A 22,929-nucleotide genomic window follows, 5' to 3' on the forward strand; every position below is an offset into this window, starting at 1 on the left:
ATTGAACTAAAATTCGCATCGCAGGACTACAGAAAACACAGATGATAACAAAATATATTGAGTATCTCACTTACTAAGTGTGCCGCTTCCAGAAGTGCTTTCTGTTCATTGATAACAGTGCAGACGTAACGCTGGACAATCATATTGCAAGGTAGCTAGAAAGAACATTTTGAAATGTTAAGAAACGGGGATGGGAGGGGAGGGAAGAAGTGAGATTACAACCTCAGTTACCGCACTCGTGCAAATCTCTGCATGGTCAGACCCCATTAGGTCAAAACACAACATCGACTCTATATACTCGGTCTTTTATTCAGCCGACGCTTTGCATTTAGTACACATGGCACAACTTGCAGGTTTTTTCCATTTTCCACCCCAACTTTGCAATGAGCACAGAAAAGCAATTTGGGAACGTGACATGAGAGGTTATAGCGAGGGCTATCCACCGACGGCTTGTCAAGATGATGGTTAGAAGTGGCCGGCCATAAGGCGCGTCCTACATCAGGAGGGTTAACTCGTCTCACAAAACTGCGTCATTTTACCACCAAGATAACTTGCTCACAGTTGCTGGAAATCAAGCTTAATATTACAGAATTATTAAATAAATAGACAAGACCATTTGGGAATAAAAAGGAAATAATCAACAGTTTTTACCGATGGTCAATCATATCTTGCCCTGTTTTTTTTTTTTAATTTTTACTGTAGACAAATTAACAACCCATACTCATCAAACATTGAGGAAAATGGTACGAGTGAAATGGGACATGAGGTGCATTGGAACATCCCCCATGAGCAGATCTTATTGGCCAATGATATTCATTGCCAATGTGTTGCCACTTAATATCACTGGCCAAGAATAGCTGCTGGAGGGGGTGTCCCAACACACCCGTTTCCCTTACATTCCTAAGTCATAACAACACAGTGTATGTTCTCCTTTTCTTGAAATGCTCAGCCTTATAGAGACACGTTAAAACATTGCAACATGCCCTGCACATATGAAATTAACTCTTGCATATCCTAGGCACCCCGTTGTGCAGTTAAAACCAGCAGCGGCCTCTTCTTTTGTGCCTTTGGTAATAGTAGATAAAATAAGAAAATAAAAAAAATTGTAATTAAAGTCTGGGAAGCAAGGGAAGACATCACACGATTGTTAAGCTCATGCCTGGAATTTCCAATATGGCAGATATATTTGTGCTGATATGGTGATAAGGCCACTGTATGGCATGGGGATCAAGCCGGTGTCATCAAGTTGAGATAGACAATTTCCAGTCCCCCCAGTAGTGCCAAGGCCTGCCTTGTATACTCCTTGTCTGCCCTTTTGGCATCTGCACAAGATGTCAGTTCATTCTTTCTAAACTTTTATAAGCAACTTTAAGCAGCACTAATGACTCCCAACAGCATTGATTACACCATACCCTGTATATATAAAGCAAATGAAACAGTTTATTTAGTTGATCTTGATAAAATTAACGTCTTCAAATAACAACTCTTTTTTTTTTTTTACAGCAATGATAGTAAAATCATATGAATGTTGCTGCAGTGTTTAAAACAAAACAGATATTGTGAGTGCAATGTACAAAATACAGGTTTCAAATGCACAAGCTATGGTAATTTCAACGACCACCAGCTGTCTAACTTGACAGGTAGGCATCCTTTTGAAGGGCAACTGCTGTGCTATTAATGTTCCTCATATCCAGACAAAAAAACAACAAACAAAACAAAAAAAAACAGGCAGCCATTGGAGCACATAATCCTTCAATCTGATGACCCAAAGGCCTCAATTTTGCAATTGAGAACTTTATGGGCTCAAGGGGCTGGGCAGGTCTTGGTCAGGGACTAGGAGGTGACTCCATTGTGGCAAGGATCCGTTCAACCTCAGTACGTTGCGCAGGGGAGATGTGCTGGGTCATGTGCACGATGCAATCCACGGAAACCTCTGGGTTTGCTTGCACCAAGCTGTTGAAAAAACAACGGCGGGGTTACCTAGAGACAATGACTGCTGAGATATTGTACGACAAACACCTCACCACCCATCTCCTCCCTCTGGCATATTCTCTTCCATACGATTAAAAACTCAAGATTTAGTTGCCTCTCAATCTCACCATAAAACATCATGGTGCAATAGTTCTCATGCTATGCCAGCTAGGTTGTAGAAGCGTGAGTAAATATACTTACGCTCATATATGTTTGGCCCAATCTTCAAAATAATTTATTCTAAACTGAACTTGAAAATGAACTTGCCTCCACCAGAGCAAAGTAACAAGCACAACTAGAAAATGGCATTTCACGTGAATATGTCAATGGATGTGCCTCCACCCCGCATTAGATGTCAATCCACTGTTACATTTGATCTCCAAAAAGGTCACATTAAAAATTAAAGGTCACATATGAGAGGGGGGAGAGAGAGCGAGAGCAAGAAAGAAAATAGTGATAAGTAGAAGAGAAAAAATATCTGATGCTTCCAACTCGAGTTGTGATCTGCAAAATTATTTCCAAAGGTGACAAGACCTTTGACATATTGAACCCAAGATTGAAACACTTCATCCTTGTATTGCAGTCCATACCTGTGCCAAATTTGGTTGAAATCCCTTATGTGTGGTTCGCAAGTTATTTTGGTAACAACAGATTTTCAATTAAAGGTGACATGGACCATCGACCTTTGACCTTTTGAAAACCAAAATCGAATCAGTTCACACTTTTACCAAGTTTGGTCAAAATCCCTTCAGCAGTATTGCGGTCACGAAAAATCTACGACGCATGCACAGCAAAAACATTAAAATGTTCTGAAAGTCAAAAGATTGAGAAAGCCAAGAAAGCTAAGCCCTGCTCGCTGAGTACAGTGAGAAAAGTTGCACTTCTGCTTCCGGTTCCTCCAGCGAAGAAGCGTCTTTCGAGCTCGCTGAGTTGGACTGCCGCTTCCTCCGGCGAAGAAGCGTCCTTCGAGCTCTCTACGTCATCAAAGTTAAGTATTTTCCCATTCGTGTCTTTGTCAAATTTCCACTCGTTATTTTATCGTGTATCTGTTACTGTGTGTTTCTAGTTAGTCTTGGTTTGTAATTCATGCAAACTTGTGTAATTGATCGTTTTCTGTTGGTACCGCGTGCGCGGCCTGGTACCTTGAGGCTTCCCTTCCCCCGTCGGTGTTTTGTGAATTTAAGTTATTTCCTTAGCTGTATTGCTTTTTCTTTGATTTCTCCCCCCCCCCCCCCCCCACCTCCCGCCCCCTTACCTCCCCAAAACAACTTACCCTTTGTCTAACGTTTTAAATACAAAAAAAAAGAGGAACATTTTCCTCCTCTCCTCGCGGGCCCCGCCCATGTGTGCTGTTGTCTCACCCTGCCCCCTTAATCTCCTTTTCTTCCACCTCTTACTTGCATCTCCAGCCGATACCTTTCCAATTCTAGTTTCCAACATACACATTCAACCCTTTCTCCTTCGTTCTCAGATCCACGCCCTCACTTCAGAGACTTTTCCCGGATTGTTTTTTCACGGTTTTGTTTAAATATTATTTAAATATGTTTAAACTTTCCCCCGCCGTGTTTTATTCAGTGGTTTATTACAACATGCTGTTTTTCTTCCTACTTAAAAGGCTTTTAAAAATTTCCTCTTCAATTCATTCCATTAAAAAAAAAATTAAATCTCTTACAGTTCTTCCTTTCTACATTCTCTAAGCTCACCTGTATTCCACCCCTCCTCGTCTGTCTCCAATTCTCACCCCTCCTCCTCAAAGCTGCCTCCTCCCCACTTCGTCTCCCTTCGATCTCATACCTCCACCTCCTCCAACCTTCTACTTTGCTCTGCCCCCCCTCCTCAAACACCTCACTGTTCCTCATCCCATCATCATCAAACCTTTTGTCCTCCTCATCGCTGTTTTTCTTCCTACTTAAAAGGCTTTTTTAAATTTCCTCTTTCTCTGAACTCTTCTGCAATCTCTGACACGCTATCAACAGCTCTCCCTACCTCCGCCGCTCACCCTACCCCTCCCCTCGCCTGTCCTGTAACCGATGCTCCCTCTTCCTTAACGGTATGGACCTCAAACATCCGGGGCCTTCGCTCAAACCTGATTGATCTCTTCATACAAGTTGCTTCTGACAAACCAGACTTAATCTGCTTAACAGAAACTTTCCTCCTTTTAGATATCTCTGATTCCTTAATATCTCTTCCTGGTTACTCCCTCCTCCAGTATGATAGACCTAAGCCTCGTCCTGGTGGTGGGGTTGCTATCTTTATCAAAAACTCTCTTCCTCACTCTCCCTGCACTGTCCTCTCTCCACCCCACCCCCAGGAGTACCTCTGGCTATGGCTTCCCCTCCGCTCCCACCTTTTGTTCATATGTGTGTTGTACTGTCCTCCAAATAGTGATGACTCCATTTACATCTCCCTGTCTGACAACATGGACCAACTTCTATCCACTCATCTATCCATCCATCGCTCATCCATTGCACTTCCTCATATATGGTACCCAGAGGTTGGGTGTGGATACCTCTCTCACCAGCCATGGCACCTCAGCAAAGGACTTCTGCGACTCACTGGGACTGAAAAATAACTGTCAATTTCCCGACTCTGATCTCAGTCAATGGAGCATCTCCTCTTCTAGACTTGGTTATGACCAACTTCCCTGCAAATGTCTGCTGCTCTTCTTCTGCTCTTGAGGATAATGTGAGGCCATCTGTCGGAAAGTTGAAGCTCAACCGAAGGTGGACCTTGCAACATGACAATGACCCTAAACATACCAGTAAATCCACCAAGGAATGACTGAAAATAAAGAAATGGAGGGTTCTGGAATGGCCAAGTCAAAGCCCGGATCTAAATCCCATCGAGATGTTGTGGGGGGATTTGAAACGAGCTGTGCATGCAATAAACCCCTCAAACATCGCACAACTGAAAGAATTCTGCATGGAGGAATGGGCAAAAATTTCTCCCAGTCGATGTCAGAGACTGGTAGACAGTTATAAGAAACGCCTACTTGAGGTTATTTCTGCCAAAGGGGGCAATACCACCTATTAGAGCCAAGGGTGTACTTACTTTTTCCACATGCGAAATTTGCATTTATGTTTATTTAAATAATACAATGGACTACAAAATGTAAATGTTTCATGATATTTGTTATATTATATCACCTTTATCTATCAATATTGTTGAAATGAAGATCAAATAGCTGTATGTTGAAATATGTTGAAAAAGTCAAAACTTTACATGGGGTGTACTTACTTTTTCACGTGACTGTATATCACCCTGTAAATGCAACATAAAATCCTATTTGCTTTTCCTATTGCTGCCTGGCATCGCACTGACTGCTTCAGACCCCATGCCCACAATTTGAAGTACCATTATCTATATTTTCTTTATAAAATAAAGTTAGACATCCACAGACCAAAATCTCAAGAGACATGAAGGGGTTAAAAAAAACAAACTAAAAGTAAAATTAAAATGTTTTTTTGTACCATGTGCTATGGACCAAGTTTTGTAAGCCCAGTGGGAGGTGGGATTCTTTAATTGAAGAAGCGTCTTAATATTCCAACATAAACGTTCAGAATGGACTATTATGAGTGTTGACATCAGCAGGAATGACACACGTGCCATTACTGTGCAAGCGCTCCGCGCATCCTTGCAAAATAAGCATTTGGTGTCTCTCTCCTCAACAGTCAGCACAGCCGAGTCATTAAAATCCAAGTCGGATAGCAGGTCTTGCTGTACTTTGTTTAAGCACCTCATTCTTTGTTTCAGTATTGCTTATACGGTCAAAGACTATACTGTCTCTTGCACACTCCAATCTTCTTTTTTTTTGTATGCCTAGGCAAGGCTCGTGGAAGAGCTAGAGCAAGTTGGAATTGAACAAAATGGAAAGGAGGAAACGCCAACAGCAAAGTAGCGGTAAAAGTGGGAATGAGATCAAGGGGAGGGGAGAAAGACACATCGGGGTGAACAAGCTGCACACAAGCTAAAGGAAACACAGCCAGAGGAGGAAAGAGAAAGTGGGGATGAAACAGAAAAGGAACAACAATCAACTGACAACTAACACACAAAAAGAGGTGAGGGATAAAAATCACAATAACCTGGAAAAGGGAAGTGTTTGGGAATGGGGTCACTTGGGGTATAAGAGATCATGAGTATGGATGGGGGGGGGGGGGGGGGGGAGGTGACCTGAGGTACTGGTGAACGGTTGTCCTGAATACCTGGAGGAAAGAATGGGACTGAACAGACTGGGTAATTTGGTTCCACGGACGAGAGAAAAGAGGAACAAATGAATGGAAGTTAGCAGCGAGTCTGGATTTTGGGAGTTTAACAAGAAGAGGGTTACTGGCAGATCATTTGCGCCATGCAGAAACTTGGGTGGGACAGAGCCAAGAGATGGCAGAGGGTGTAAGATCAAAAAGGAGGTGGTATAGTACAAAGAGGCCACTAAACTCTCTGCAATGTGAAAGTAACACTCAGCTTAAACTCAAAGAGTTAAACACTCAGCCTTGCCATGGGAGATCCCAATGATGTTGAGGGCATTGCTTTCTACAGCATGACGAAGGGAAAGGTGTGAGGCAGGGGCACCAGCCCAAATGGGAAAGCAGTACTCCATCAAGTACAAATATGTTCTATGAGATCCAGGTTCAATGAGCCAAGATCAGTGAGATGTTCTCAATTTAACCTTGCTCTGAAAGATTAGGTTTCATGATTTTCTTTAAAAAAGTTTTTTCTGACACTCTTCTGGATACATTCAGATTATTTTCAGTGACTTTCTCTTTGGTGCAAGGTGAAAAAACCACCGTTCACATCTTCACAAAGTTCTGCCATCATCGTTGGGAGTAGGTCGGCAAACAATAAAGTCTGTTCTTGTACTGGTGCAAAACATTGCATTGTGAAGGCCTTTATAAAGGATGCAACAAGCTTAAAATATATCCTGTTATAGTCACAGCTGTTCACAGATCACAATTCACATTGTGTTTTCCTCAATACTCAGGTCAGGCAGAGCTAAAGGCACAATGGATGCAAACTTAAATCGAGCAACACAAAATGCACCTGCGGATTTGCTGAATAACATAGTCCCTGCGGATGTACTTTATGTTCTCCTCGATGACCGAACGTGTCCCATCTTCCTCCCCCAGATGCTTCTCGAGCCACCTCACCACCTCCTGATTGTTGTCCCACAAATAAGCCTGAATGGACAATGGTGCAGATGTGTCATAAAAAAAAAGTACATTTCTTTTTTGGGGGGTAGGGGAGTGAGCAGGCCTACTTATTTTACTCTAAATCTGGTTGGCCGTGCATATTCGAGTGCTGTTTAAACAGTTGAACGTATATTGCTCCCCTTTTTTGACTTTACATACAACAACAACAACAACAACAGGCATTTTAAGGCCATTTTCCCTGCAAGAGCGGGGGTTAGCCTTGCGATCCCCATGACAATCTTCTCCATTTTGCCCTATTTTCTGCATCTACCCTTGCTAACCCCCTTGCCCGCATTTCTTCTTCCACCACCTTTAGCCAAGTCTTTCTCGGTCTTCCTCGTCCTCTACTTCCTTCTAGATTCATTTCCATCACTCTTCTCAACCAGTCACTTTCATCCTTCCTCAACATATGACCAAATCATCTCAAACTGTTCCTCTTCACAGCATCAATCACAGGCTCTATTCCCATCATCTTTCGCAATTCATCATTTGTCTTCCTCTCTCTCAACGATACTCCGCACATCCATCGAACCATTCGCATTTCCACCCTTTCCAGCCTTTGTTGCTGCTCTACGTTCATTACCCATGTCTCGCTCCCATAAATCATAACACTTCTCACACATGCAGCATACACCTTTCCCTTCAGCTTCAATGACATTCCCCTCCTCGTCAGCACGCCACTCAGTTCCCAAAACTTCTTCCATGCACATCTCACTCTAGCAACCGTTGCCGAGTCTGATCCGAGTCATGACTTTACATGAAGCCATCAAAATACCATACCATATGTTCTCATCCCATCCCATTTGTTTTGGATGTTTATGAGTAAAAGTGAGGAGGAGGGTGTATTTGAGGAGACCTACCTTGACTGTGCTCTCAGCCTCAACAAACCAGCGTCGCAGCATTGAAAGCAGCTGGCCATGATTCAGCTCGGGGTTCGCCGAGAGGATAAGCCGTTTGGCCTCATCCTCAAGGATGAGTCGGCGAAGACGCCAATAGAAGAAGGTCCGTGATGTCCTCCACTGCAGGACATCCTGTTTCACGCGGTGCACACACAGACCGTTCATAGTAATCACTGGGGCTTCCGCTATTGTGAAATGCTTCCTTTGGCACATTGTTCACTGTCATGTCTATGCTATTAACTCATGTAATTAACATGACAAACTAATTAGAAGATGAGATAGCTAAATATGTGAAATTAACGGCCCACAAAGCTGCACCCAGCTGCTTAACACTTACACCACAATCGCCTTTTAGGGGAAACATAGTAATTAACTGTCGTCCAATAGCAATGATAAATAAAAAATATTATATCAAAACAATTTAAAATATCAAGGAAAACATCAAATAAACAACTTCGAATGCAGATGTATTTTAAGTATCTGCAGCCAGTACCACCAACAAAGAAAGTTTGAAGAAGAATCTTCATTACTCCCAAAAGCTCATTTGTTTTTCTCACTCATCAATTAAAAGCATGCCTCACGCGCTAGACAACACTCACCGTAACAGCGGCCTTCTCCTGCATGCGGCCAGGTGTGTCGTGCAGGTCAGCAAAACAAACCGCTATCTGATGATAGATTGGCAGTAGAAACTCTTCACGATCTCTCAGCCTCACCTCTATTTCTTTTCTTTCATCCACACCGAGTTCCAGAGAGGCTGCGGAGATCAGAAACGCTTCATGCATCACATCACAATGTTTGCCTGAATATATTAATGGAGCACTATATCGGTAAGTATGGTGGCAGGAAGGGCATCCGGCCATAAAACATTGCTTAAAAAAGGGGACCACGGTACCCAAAAAAGGCCAACCCCCGCTCTGCAGGGAAAAATGGCCTCTAAAGGTTGTTGTTGTTGTTTTTTATATCGGTAAGTACCCATCAAATGGGGTTACCAGTCAGACAGGTTGCAGGTAGACTGTCTGGGCCTGACACTTCAAAACAAAGCCTCAAATTCAGCTGGGTAACCTGGAAGGAGTCTACAGTCAGGTGACTGATCTGGCTTCCAGGCCTTCCGGGTTACCAGTCCGGCCTCCCAGGCTGCCACAGCCTTTACATTCCTGAATCACTGCCAGGGAATGAATTACCAAATTATACATTCATAGTATAGTTAATTAAACAGTATAAGTTATTGTTTGAGTGGTTCTCCATCAAATGTTTATGTCCAAGATATATTGGCTGCATTTAAACCATTGCTTTACGAGCCATTTCAGGACGACAGCTCCCTTTGGCCTGAGCATCCATTATTTTAATCCTCTGATGCATGGCTGGGCCTAACAAAGAAATACACACATTGGCACCCCCATCACTTCCGACTTTTCTTCTCACGTTTTACTGCCGCCCGCCTAGTTAGAAGGCTTCATTAATAATCCCCAAAAGCTTGCATCTCTTCACTGCCGGTGCATAATTGCTGCCCGTAAGGCTTGATGGGGCTGTCACACATGCAATCGACATGATGCAAGGTTAATACGGCATCTCTACTATTGTTGTCAAGGTCACAAGAACACAGGACTTATCATATATATCTGAACCACGAAGCTCTTGCCATAGCAAGTGATGACATTAGAGGCAGCTGACTTTGTCCTATGTTGAAAGGTCAAATTTTTTTCAAGCCGCCATTAGATTGAGACCTTTTTGTAATGTCAGTTTATGATATTTGAAGTGAGGTAGAAGTTTTTTTACAATATTAATTTAGCTAATAATGTCAAATAAGACACAACAGGAGTCTTTTGCACCCTATTCACCCCCTTTACATATTTAGAGGCCAGGGGGTTTGAAGACAGATAGTGCACAAAACAATCTCAATATGGTCCCGCTGGAAGCAAAGACAACTTGGCAAGGATTTGGACATGAGATGCAGAGGATACATTTCCAAGGAATTACAACAAACACAACACCTATCAAAGAACCACCGGCAAGGTAAGCCTTTCCTGTGATTAGGCCACAATCCTCCAAACTCCTCAAAACCTCAAAAAGAGATGTGCCCAACCAAATAACAATCCTCTAATCACAATATGAAAAACATCAAATATTTTCGCAAAGTCACAGAGCACAAACAACGCACATTAAAACCCAACAAATTCCTACCATGTGATGAAATGCAAGAGCTGGGTCATATGCACGGGTGGCTCCGAGCGAGGGAGATGGGAGTTGGGGTTGGGAGTGGGAGCTAAATTGAGGAAATTAAGATGGCGAAAAGGAGAAATAATGGAGTAGGGGAATGTGGGAGAACTGTGGAGAAAAGGCAAAGTTTGTTGGGAGATGGGAGTAAGAGAGAAAATGGAAGAGGCATGCATGGAACCATATGGCATGATTTAGGAATTGGGGTGGGGGCGTAATCTTAAATTCCACCTTATATTCTAACGCAATAACTAGATATCTCCTGATCAGATGAGACGACATCCTCTGCGTCAAAAAAGAAAATTCCGACAAGGCACAGCATTTTGCATTAAAAGTTACACCCACGGTGGAGTTTGGGATCAAGATCCTACAATGAAATGGGTGATTTGCCACAGGGAATCAATGTTGCACACACTACAGGCAGCATTGGCACAGCGTATTAGAACCCACGGTGAAAATGAGCTGTTTATGTGCCGGAATCGGAATGCCAAGTGCAGGGGCCGAACAGATACAGATAATTCAAGCAGATCAAATTATCTGAGAAAACAGTGCATTTCGGTAAATCACTGACAATTTACACCTACACTGAGCAGACATAATGAGAGGAAGGCTTGCCAGCAAAAGGGAAATTACATGGAAAATTGCTAATTGAACTTAAACAGCGTAACTGTTCCGCCATTATAAACAATAAAGTGCAATAAGAAAGAGAACAAACGACACTTGGTCTGTTCGATTGTGTTTTGAGGAGAGGCACGTTGGACCATAATGTGTTTTGCTCTACTGAAATTTGAATCTGCAGACCGACATTACAAGAATACTTAAGCGAGCGACTTGCAATCTCATTAATTGAGTGCTTTACGAGGAACAATAATTCGCGTCTCTCACCGACACGTCGCCGGTCTCAGATGGAGGTGCGCGGTTCTTGGCCGAGCATCAAATCGGAGAAGCGGGTGTAACGACAATGTGAGTCCCGCGTTCTCCACCTTTTTGTCTAAATAATTGATGCTTTCCACCAAGGAGAAGGAGCACAACACAAAGAGCACGGGTTTTTATGTTGCATTCAGCCAGGCTTTGCCCAGATAAATAGCAAAAATTGGCAAATGACGAGAGGACTTGATGAGACATCAGGTCTGCTGAGTTTGTCCAAGCATTGATGCACAGGTCGTGCAATAAAAATGCAAATGTGTGGTGCAAAGAAGAAATTTGTCATGGACATAATTAGAAACCAAGGCATGGGCTATCCAATCTTCGGGTCGAATGCATATTTGGCAGGAATTAATTTACTAATTCAGTCTGGTGGTTGCATCATTGCTGAGGTGTGTCTACGCTGCATAAACAGCGCCCCTATAGTTTCGGGTCGGCATTGGGAATTTTCACTCTTGGACCAGCATGCAATGGTCTACTCTCACTGAACCGTATGATAGGATCCTTTACATTGTTAAGAAAAATCCAAACTGCTCACCAATGATCCACTGTGAAAAGGAATTCTGTCCCCAAGGTCTGGCACTCGCCACTCGTCCACACTTTATGGTTGACTCTTAATGTCTTAAGGCATTTTGAGACAGACAACAAAAGGCTCCCTGTGAAAAGGCAATAACACCCAAACAACTATAGCTCTTGAAAGAAGAAGAAGAAGAAGAGGAAGAATAAGAAGAGAAGGGGAAAAGGTGACAACCACAATCTTGAAATCCCTTCTGAAGGATGGTGTACTTTTAAATAAAATACACTGCGCCTGAAAAGCACCAGGAAGAGCATTTATAGTTGGTCGAGAATTGCTCAAGCCCATGATTGCTTGGTTCTTTGGTAAAAGATGAGAAGAACAGACAGAGTAGCTCAGAATCACAGTAACAAAAATAAAAATTCCTCTTTGCAAGGTGGCCCACGCTCATGTGAAAAGCTTTCTACATTTTTCATTTTGCTCTGCATAAAGAAGAGGATATTTTTAAAGGTGACAACTCTCAGTCATGCCTATCCTTCTCTCCAAGTGGGAATCTTCACACCACCACTCTGTGCCCACGGAAACTAAAAAACTGCAAGAGTGAACCCAAGAGGCATGTGGCTGGATAGTGTGAGATGCAGGTGTTAAGGCAGGTGGATCAGAGGCCTCCTGGTTAATTCTGATCACAGACAACCATTGCACTGATGCTACGACAGAATAGTACAAGTAAACTCATCTCAAATCCCATGCGTTTGCATAACAGATCTTCAAGACCTCCCGTGGTGCATGTCATATTACTATTACGTAATGGTGGATGTTGAATGCGTATGTATCAACATGAATGCACACACACACACACACACACACACACACACACACACACACACACACACACACACACACACACACACACACACACACATAAATATATATATATATATATATATATATACATTATATATATACATTATATATATATATACAGACTTGGCATTTTATATGGAATATATATTTTTTTCTTGACTTGGGTTTACTTTCTTAACTAAGTATATCAATCTGGTGAGTTTTACACTTTGGTGATTTATTTGTTAAAATAACCATGTCATTGATTGTCTGTCGCAGCAAGAAGTCAACAGGATTATATCACATTATATCACATTACGACAGAATAGTACAAGTAAACTCATCTCAAATCCCATGCGTTTGCATAACAGATCTTCAAGACCTCCCGTGGTGCATGTCATATTACTATTACGTAATGGTGGATGTTGAATGCGTATGTATCAACATGAATGCACACACACACACACACACACACACACACACACACACACACACACACACACACACACACACACATAAATATATATATATAAATATATATATATATATATATATATACATATATATATATATATACATTATATATATACATTATATATATATATACAGACTTGGCATTTTATATGGAATATTTTTTTTTTTCTTGACTTGGGTTTACTTTCTTAACTAAGTATATCAATCTGGTGAGTTTTACACTTTGGTGATTTATTTGTTAAAAGAACCATGTCATTGATTGTCTGTCGCAGCAAGAAGTCAACAACAGGATTATATCACATGTGGCGTGGCAAAATGTACGGACAGGTGCATTTGATGATTGGCTTCACAGTCGGGTATACAGGGTTGTTGCGTTCTGTATTAGTGGAAAACAACTGCTGCACATCTCCAAAAGTTATTGCCGCTTCCTCTGGAGATGGTCCGTCAACTCGACAATGTTGTTTGTCATGGAGTGGTGGCTTTACGAAATTACGGCATGAAATTGCTCGGCAGTATGGCATCACTCAAGGTCAGGTGTCAAAGATCCTGAAACAAAATGCTCAGATGGGTGTCCCTACTCCAATACCGAGGCCAGGACGTCCCCGCAGAACCACAAGGAGGGATGATTGCCAGCTGCACCGGTTAGTCCGCAATGGCCGTACCAAGTCAGCTAATCAGCCTAGGGCTGAGTGGCAGCAACTGACAAATGTGCCTGTATCCAGAAGGCTAGTCAACCAACGACTGGTTCAAGCAGGCTATCGTGCCAGGCATCCCCTGAGAAAGCCACGCCTGACCAGACAACACCGCCAGCGCCGATAGCAGTGGGCCAGAGAGCACCGTCAATGGCAGCCAGGACACTGGAATCAAGTGATCTTCAGTGACGAGTCTAGATTTCTGGTCTATCGTCAAGATGGCCACGTCCGAGTGTGCAGACAAGTGCATGAAGCCTACAACAAAGATTGTATAGTGCCAAGAGTCCAAGCTGGAGGTGGTGGGGTGACCGTTTGGGCTGCTTTTCATGCAGGGGGCAAAACTGACCTGGTTGTTCTGAATGGAAACCTGAACCAGTTCAAGTACAGGGCCATTCTGAAAGAAACATTGCTTCCATTTGCTCGTGCAGCCTTTCGAGGAAACTTTGTCTTCCAAGATGACAATGCACGGCCTCATCGTGCTCGCGTGATCCAACACTTTCTTGCTGACCATGGTGTAGAGCATATGGAGTGGCCTGCCATGTCCCCGGATATGAATCCGATAGAGAACTTGTGGGCAGAATTAACGCATCAAATCGACCACTTGGACCAGCAGCCGACCTTTGTGCGTGAATTGCAGCAGGCTATTGTCACTGCATGGAAAGCGATTCCTGTCCAAACCTTGGCAAATCTCGTGAACAGCATGCCTCAACGTGTACGTGCTCTCCTGAATGCTCGTGGGGGTTACACGAAGTACTGAACTGTAATTTTACTGTCCATAATCCCAGTCGTAATTTAACTTTTGTTTTTGTTCAAAAAAAAATTGGCTAATGTGCAAAATAAAGAGATACTTCTGGAAAACGTACAGAAGTTTAACACAGTACTGTCCATGAATTGAGTTCAATATCAGTTTACATCACTTTCAAAGATCAATTTATTTGTTTTGAAATGTCAAATGTGGTTTTTGTTTCTTTTAAAGGTCACATTAACAAAATCTAGAATAATTTCAACATAATTCCAATGAACTTTTGGTTCTAAGACATCTTGAAAAGTAAGTTCACCCCCACAAAAAAAAAATTCCATATTAAATGCCAAGTCTGTATATATATATATATATATATATATATATATACATATATATATACATATATATATATAAACATTATATATATATATATAAACATTATGTATATATATATATAAACATTATATATATATATATAAACATTATATATATATATATATATATATAAACATTATATATACCGTAAAATTCGGACTATTAGCCGCAACTTTTTCCCTCAACTTTGACCTCTGCGGCTAAAATAACGATGCGGCTTGTTTATGGAATTTTCATAAACTTGGAGTGAATGAATCCATGATCAGACGTTGGAGAAAGCAGAGGGGCGAACTTTCTCGCTGCACAAAGTCAACAAAGGCTTTCAGAGGTAGGAAATGCCGATGGCCCGAACTGGAAGACGAACTTGAAGACTGGGTTAACACACAGAGTGGATGGTCGGGGTGTTTCTACTGTTCAGAATAGACTCAAAGCAAGATCAATCGCTGCAGAAAAGAAAATAGAAGAATTTCAGGGCGGGCAGTCATGGTGTTTCAGATTTATGAAACGCAAAGGTCTTTCTGTCAGAGCACGAACGACTCTCTGTCAACAACTCCCTCCTGACTTCGAAGAAAAAATCGCAAACTTTCGGAACTACACGCAGGAGAAAATAGCAGAGAACGTCATTGCTCCGCAGGACATAATTAATATGGATGAGGTCCCTCTGACCTTTGACCTACCTCTCAATCGGACTGTAAACAAAAAAGGCAACCGTGATTGAATTTGTGCTTTGCGTGCGTCTGACAAGTTTCTGTGGCTGTCGAGTTTCTCACTTTTTGTGGTTAATAAATGGTTGCGGCTTATAAACCAGTGCGGCTTGTGTGTGTTTAAATTCCAGTTTAAAAAAAAAATTAGGGGATGCGGCTTATATAACGATGCGCTCAATAGTCCGAAATTTACGGTATATATATAAACATTATATATATATATATATATAGGTATATATATATATATATATATATATACATATATATATATATATATATATATATATATATATATATATATACACATATATATACACACATATATATATATATACATACATACATATACATGGTGAATCAAAAGTAGCGCCGGCGCCCGATTTCTGTTTTTTCGGCTGTCAGATTCTTTTTGGGATGTCATGTTGTTAATAATTGTCTTGCAGATTATGAATGTATATATATATATATATACTGTCATCCCTCGCTATATCGCGCTTCACTTTTCGCGGCTTCGGTACATCGCGGGTTTTTCTCGCTAGTATATGTAATATTATATATCGGATTTTTCATTATATCGCGGGATTCTGCGGCCTATAGGTATTTTTATTTTTTTAGATTTTAATTATTTTTGCGGTAAAATAAGCATTTTCTAGCCTAAAAAATTAATAATAACATAAATAAAAATATAACACATTAATTAAAACCTATATAAAAAGAATATTACAGTAAATCGAAATAAAATACGCATTATAAATGAGTAGACAAAGAATCGCGCGTATGGAAAACCAAGCTTGGGTTGCTTGCGCTAGTTTGCCCAGATGATTTCGTACACGGCACACTATTGGCAGATGGATGAGACGCGACCAATCAGAGCACGCTGTTCAGTATCCTGCGGTGTTGTGTTTTTGTGCATTTTGTGTAAAATTGTGAAGTTGTTTCAAGCCCTACGATGACGGGTAAACGTTCTGCGTCTTCTAACGGTTCTGGCACTGAACCTAAGCGCCAGAGGAAGATGCTTAATATCGTAGAGAAGGTGAAACTCCTCGACATGTTAAAGGAAGGGAGCGGCTTTGCGGCTGTAGGCCGCCATTACGGGCTCAATGAATCTACGGTCTGGTACATAAAGAAGGACGAAAATAATATAAGGGCGACGGCAGCAGTGTCCTTTAACCAGACAGCGAAAAGGGTGGTAACTTCACGCAATAAGGCCATTGTAAGGATGGAGTCTGCATTGGCCCTTTGGATCAGTGACTGCAGGAAGAAGAATATCCCACTGGATACCAACGTTATCCATGAGAAGGCCAGGCAGCTTTACGCCAAGTTTGCTGAAGGCACTGGCGACGACGACCCCGAATCCGAACCATCGACCGCATCTCCCACCAAACCAACCAAATTCAATGCCAGCAAGGGCTGGTTTGAAAAATTTCAAAAACGATTTAAGCTAAAGAGCGTGGTCCTGCATGGAGAAGCTGCTTCTGCTGATAAAGCCGCCGCCGAGGGGTACGTGAACGAGACGTTCAGGATGATCATCGAGGAAGGGGGTTATAAGCCTGAACAAGTTTTTAATATGGATGAGACAGCCTTATTTTGGAAATGGATGCCGTCTCGCACTTTCATCATGATCGAGGAAGCCAGAGCCCCTGGATTTAAGGCCCACAAAGATCGGGTGACTTTAGTAATGTGTGGGAATGCTGCGGGCTTTATGATAAAGCCTGGTCTTATTTATAAGTCCAAAAACCCAAGGGTCCTCAAAAACAAAAATAAGAACCTGCTGCCAGTGTATTGGATGCACAACCAGAAGTCCTGGATTACGAAACTCCTCACATCGGATTGGTTCCACCAGTGCTTCATTCCCGAGGTCAAGCTTTATCTCGCAGAAAAAGGACTCGAGTTCAAAGTGCTGTTGCTCTTGGATAATGCAGGAGGTCACGCGCTCGACCTGTCGTATGATGGCGTACAAAGAGAGTTCTTACCGCCAAACACCACATCGCTGATACAGCCCATGGATCAAGGCGTCATTCGCGCATTTAAGGCACTTTATACGCGAAACACCCTGCAGCACCTGGTCGAGGCTATGGACTCGGACGAAAACTTCTCGCTGAAGGCGTACTGGCGTGAGTACACCATTGCAACGTGTCTGCAAAATATTCAGATGGCCATAAAGGAGATGAAGACAGAAACTTTGAATGCCTGCTGGAAAAAATTGTGGCCAGAAGTAGTCCACGATTACGTGTACAAGGGTTTCTCTCCTGACAAAGTCCACCACTCTGCAGTAGATAAGGCAGTGAAGCTGGCAAAATTACTAGGAGGAGATGGCTTCAACGATATGACTCGCGATGACGTTGAGGAGCTGCTCGAGACCCACTCAGATCCGTTAACGGACGAAGACCTGGCGGAGATGATGAAGTCAGCAAGTGAGGAAGAAGAAGAGGAAGAAGAGGGTCCAAGGGATGAAGAAGAAGAAGGCCTATCACTGGAACGCCTCGCAACCCTCGTGAGAATGGCAAAAGAACTTAAGGAAAGGGCTGAAGAATGGGACCCCCAGATGATTCGTTCGTTGAAGTTCAGAAATGTAATCGACGGAGGCATTGAAGTCTATAAAAACCTCCTCGCCCAGAAGAAAAGGCAGCGCCAGCAACTGCCCATCACTATGTTCCTCACCTGAAAAAAGAAAGAAGACACACCTACGTCTTCAGCACGAAAAGAAGTTCCGGACGACGACGAAGATACTGCACCACCTGACGAGGCGCCTGCTGAAGTGGCGCCTTCAGAAGAGCTGTAATGCTCTTCTTTGCTGTGCAGTACAGTAAAAACTATTATTGATATACTTACCCAGTATCTATTACAGTATTTTCAAATATACTGTACAGCTATATATACACGTACAAATATTTTTCTAATACGTAAGGATGGGTCTCAAAAGTGTGTTTAAGATTGTAGAAAGGGTTTATAAGAGCGTGGGAAAGGTTTATAAGAGTATGGGGAGGGTTTTTAAAGGCTTAAAATATATAAAAATAATAAAATTAATATATGGTTTCTACTTCGCGGATTTTCACCTATCACGGGGGGTTCTGGAACGTAACCCCCGCGATAAACGAGGGATGACTGTATATGTATATATATATGTATGTATATATATCTATATATATATTGTTGCGAATATGGAATTTGGCCTCCATATCCGCTTGTAAATATTCCCCTATTTTCTCCAATACTCCCCAACTTTCCCCAATCCCCCATTCCCTAGTCCCATTGCATGTAAATAACAATCAGTAGAGCCGACCTTCCCCTTATTCCCCCATTAAATGTCGTGCCCAGGTCCACCGCACCACACGTAGACAACTTTCGGACATCTTCCTAGTTATTCTTAATCTATGTCAGTTAAGGCCTCGTTTCCATTAATTATGACTCTTCGTTGCACCAGAATGTGATTATATGGCATCAGTAGTGAGTTTAGGACCTTTCCCATACCTCCTCCCATCTTCTTCCCCAAACAACAACAATAACAACAACTACAACAACAATTACAACTACAACTACGACTACAACAACAGAGGGGCGGGGAGTGTGCGTCCTCACACCGGCTCGGTTACCCGCCATGACCATGCGCTCCACGGCGTTACCCCGAAGGGGCTGGCTGTCAGCTCCTCGTCAGGGGCGGAGCCAGTAACCCCCCCACGCACCCAATGAGAAGCAACGTGCCGATTCCATCTGGGGCGGAGCTAACGAGCCGAGGGCGTGTCACTCCCCGCCGGATATACGCGGCCCCGCGCCGGACGTGACGAAAGATGCGCCTCAGCTTGGAGAGAGAAGCCACCGCCACCCCCAGCGCGACGATACCTCCCCGCATCTTTGGACCGGACCGGACCGTACTGTACCCTGCCCCGAGCCCAGGAGGACCTGGAGCCATCGATACCCGCTTTCCTGTCATCAACCCCCGTGTGAGTCAGCCGTTGTCCCGTTTGTCTGTCGTCTGTCCGGGGTTAATATAAGAGTGTGTCTAAGTGCCTGTCTTTCTGTGATTATACCTCTAGCCCCTGTAATCTGACCTTTCCGTACGAATATAATCTCCTCCGGAGGTCTTGAGAATTGAAACATTGGTGTCGTATTGTGTTATTGTAATCCAGCCGGGTGTCTTCTTTTTCTTATTGAGCCAGCATCGCGCGACTAGTCAACGTTCGGGCACAATCGGGTAACTTGTGCAGACGTGGTCATACCATAAAACCGCTCGGTAAATAACATCCAAGCCACGTCTGTAACAATTGTTGTCAGGAGTTGGATTCGAACCTGGGACTAAATTTATTTAGCCCAAATTTTGGACACCAATTGTGTTAGTACGGTAACAATTGGTGTCGAGGAGTGGAATTCGAACCCGGGACTAAATTTATTAGGCCCAAATTGGTAACAAGTAGAATCGATTCGGAGCGCGTTTCCCGCGCGAAATTATAACGGCGAAATTTGAATTTGTTTTACGAAAATAAAATAAAAAACCGAATTTTGAAAGTCGCGCTATGGCGGGTCAAGACAGCTGGGGTCCGGTAAAGGAGAGTGAGGTAGGGTCGATCCAGGACCAAATTGAGGGACAAGAGGAGAGCGAAGCAGTGAGGGCGGCAGGTTCGCAAAATAGCGCCGTCACGCACGAAGTAGCGGGCGCGCAAAATGGCGCCTCGCAAGAGCGCGTGGTAGCCGAGGCCGCTGTATCAACGGGCTTTAACATGCAGCCGATTGACATACAGGCCCTCATTGCGCAGCTACAGGCAGCTGTACAGATGAGTATGGGGAGCCAAATTGAGCGATTGGGGAACCGGATGGATGCTCAGAGTGAGCAAATGAGGGTTAATAGTGAGCGATTAGAGGGCCAAATGGGGGTAATGGGAAACCAAATGGGGGTAATGAGGGACGAAGCGAGGGGTACCGGTGAGGGGTTAGACAACGGGATAAAAGAAGTAAAACATGGGTTAACGGGGGTAGAAAACAGAATGGCCGCTCAAGAGAATCAAATGGAAGGGATGCAAAAAGGGTTAGAGGGGTTAGAAAACAGTATGGAAGGCAAATTGAGGGACATGAGGGACCAAGCGGAAAGGGAAGTTAACCAAATGGGGCAGCAGATAGAGGGGGTCAGAATGGGGGTAGAAGCCAAACTGGATGCTCACAGGGAGGAAATGGAGCAGATGAGGGTGGCATCTGGGCAGGAGATGCAAGTGATGGGAGAAGAGATCAGAAGAGGAGTGAGTGAGGAGGTCGGAGGAGTGCGCGAGGAGGTGAGGCACTGTAAGGAGCACATGGAGAAGGAGGTGAGAAAGGGGACTGTAAAGTTACAGGGGGGCATAGAGGTCCTGACGCAGGAGGTGGAGCAGCTGACGGTGGGACAGACGGAGTTAGTGGAGCAGGTTCAAAGGAACACTGCGGTATTAGGAGGGTTGAAAGCGACACAGAAGGAACTAAAGGATGACTTGGTAGCGACGAAGAGGGAATGTCAGATGGTACGTGAGGGACTGACAACGAGGTTGGACGAGGTGGTAGAGGTAATGGAGACGAAGGACCGGCAGGTGAGGACGCACATGGAAACGGTCAAGGTAGCCTTGGAGGACGAGCTTGAGGAGACGTACCGGGGAATAAAAGAAGTGAAGCACAAATTAGAAGAAGTGGAAGAAGGGATGAGCGAAATTAAGAAGCGACGGAGAGGGGATAAGAAAGAAATAAAAGAGGAGATAAAAGAATTGGTCCAAAGTCTGTGTTTGGATCGTGATGATGTGCTCATTAACCGGATGAGGGATTCGCAGGTGATGGAGGAGAAGCGAAGAGGAAGAGGACCCGGTGTAAGTGGTGACCAATATGGTCGTGCGTATGATGCGCCAGGGGATTTAAGGAGCTTGGGGGTCGAGATGGACCCGGGTGTTCGTGAGAGGCCGTTGGTGAAGTGTGCGACAGGTCTGGTGTGCGAAAAAGGAGGTGTGCGAGAAAATCCGACTCTGGGGTGTGTGAGGAAAAAGTGCGTGCCAAGGAGTGAGTGTGCTGGCGAGAGTGAGTCGGTCGTAGCGCGTGTGCGAGGGAGCACGTGGAAGCGCGGTGTGGTGAGTGTTACAGAGGGTGTAACGGGAGAGTGTGCGCGAGAAAGGTGTGTGACGGACAGGTGCATGAGGAAAGAGTGCGCTGTCAGAAGTAAGGAAGAGTGTCCACCTGTGGTGAGTGTTACAGAGGGTGTAACGGGAGAGTGTGCGCGAGAAAGGTGTGTGACGGACAGGTGCATGGGGAAAGAGTGTGCTGTCAAGAGTAAGGGTGAGTGCGCTGTCAGGAATGGAGGTGAAAGTAGTGAGAGTGACATGGAGCGTGAGTTAGTTGTGACAGGTGAGCGAGGATGTACACCTGGGATGGAAGGATGCACACCTGGAATGGTAGAGCGTGAGTGGGAATGCACGCTGGAGTTGGTGGTGAGGCACGTGGTTGGGTGTGCGAATGAGAGCACACCTGTGATTGTCACAGAGGAGGTGACTGAGGAGGGGGCGCGAAGAGGTGTTTTGGTGAGGTGTGCGAGCAACGAATGTGTGCCAAGGTGTTCGGTGGTCAGGTGTGTGACCAAGGCTGTGAGTGGAATGGGTGTACCTGGGTGTGTAAGGAAAGGTACGAGGAGCATGGGCACGGCTGGATGTGTGAGCAAGGAACGGGCTGCGGGGTGTAAGCATGCAGGTGAAGCATCGACGTTACACGGGTTAGAGGTTAGAGCGACTTTTAGCCGAAGCGGGCCCTCGGTGCGTGCCGGGCCTCGCTTTGAACGGCCGCGTCCAGGCTCCACTAGGCGGAGCTGGCAGCCCGATAGAAAGGGTCGTCATGGCGACCACTTTTTGGTGAGACGTGCCGGCAGGTCGAGATCGGGGCATTGGATGGCTCCGTGCCGAGATGGTGCGTGGGATCTCGGCCCGGGTAAACCTCCTTCCCTGCACCGAATGCGGGACGCACCCAGCCGCTGGCACAGAACAACCAGCATTCATGGCTTGGCTTTACGAAGCCGGGCTTTGGACAGGAATTGGCGCACCGAGAGGTATTAGTGAGTCGACTGGGTGATGAGGTTAGTGTTTTGGACCCAAAATTAGAGAAAAACAAAATTTGATGATTGGCGAAGGATTGGCAGAGTGATGATTGGTAATGGTACAGTGATTGGCAGATGATTGGCAAATTTTTAATTTGTTGAAATTTGATGTGCAAAATTGGTAGTGAGAGACCCCCGATGTGGTGGGATGGCAAATCCACCATCCCTCACAGGTGGGGGGCAAAGGAGCAATAGCTTATGGGGTGTATGGCAGTGAAAACTAGCCCGGGTGGGTTAGGTTATATTGATAGGGATCTAGCGAAGATGACAGTAGGTAACGTTAAGTTTAGTTAGTGACTGATAC

The 22,929-nt window shown here is 44.0% G+C and overlaps 1 protein-coding gene across 9 annotated transcripts in view; it reads right to left on the bottom strand.

Moving 5' to 3' along the window:
• Window positions 1-289: 289 nt before the first annotated feature.
• LOC137430068 (acetyl-CoA carboxylase 1) overlaps window positions 290-22,929 on the bottom strand; it is a 763,460-nt gene continuing 740,820 nt past the window's right edge. For all 9 annotated transcript variants that reach the window (XM_078780164.1, XM_078780162.1, XM_068120583.2 and 6 more), the window contains 4 exons: window positions 8,656-8,810; window positions 8,018-8,188; window positions 7,009-7,145; window positions 290-1,953 (listed from right to left, as the gene is read on the bottom strand). In XM_078780164.1, the coding sequence (XP_078636290.1) occupies window positions 1,827-1,953; window positions 7,009-7,145; window positions 8,018-8,188; window positions 8,656-8,810 (590 nt within the window). In that variant the 3' untranslated portion in view covers window positions 290-1,826. The remainder of the gene's footprint in view (window positions 1,954-7,008; window positions 7,146-8,017; window positions 8,189-8,655; window positions 8,811-22,929) is intronic.

This window comes from Myxine glutinosa, chromosome 6 (assembly GCF_964187855.1).
Source record: "Myxine glutinosa chromosome 6, kmMyxGlut1.1, whole genome shotgun sequence".
In the NCBI taxonomy this organism is placed as follows: domain Eukaryota; kingdom Metazoa; phylum Chordata; class Myxini; order Myxiniformes; family Myxinidae; genus Myxine; species Myxine glutinosa.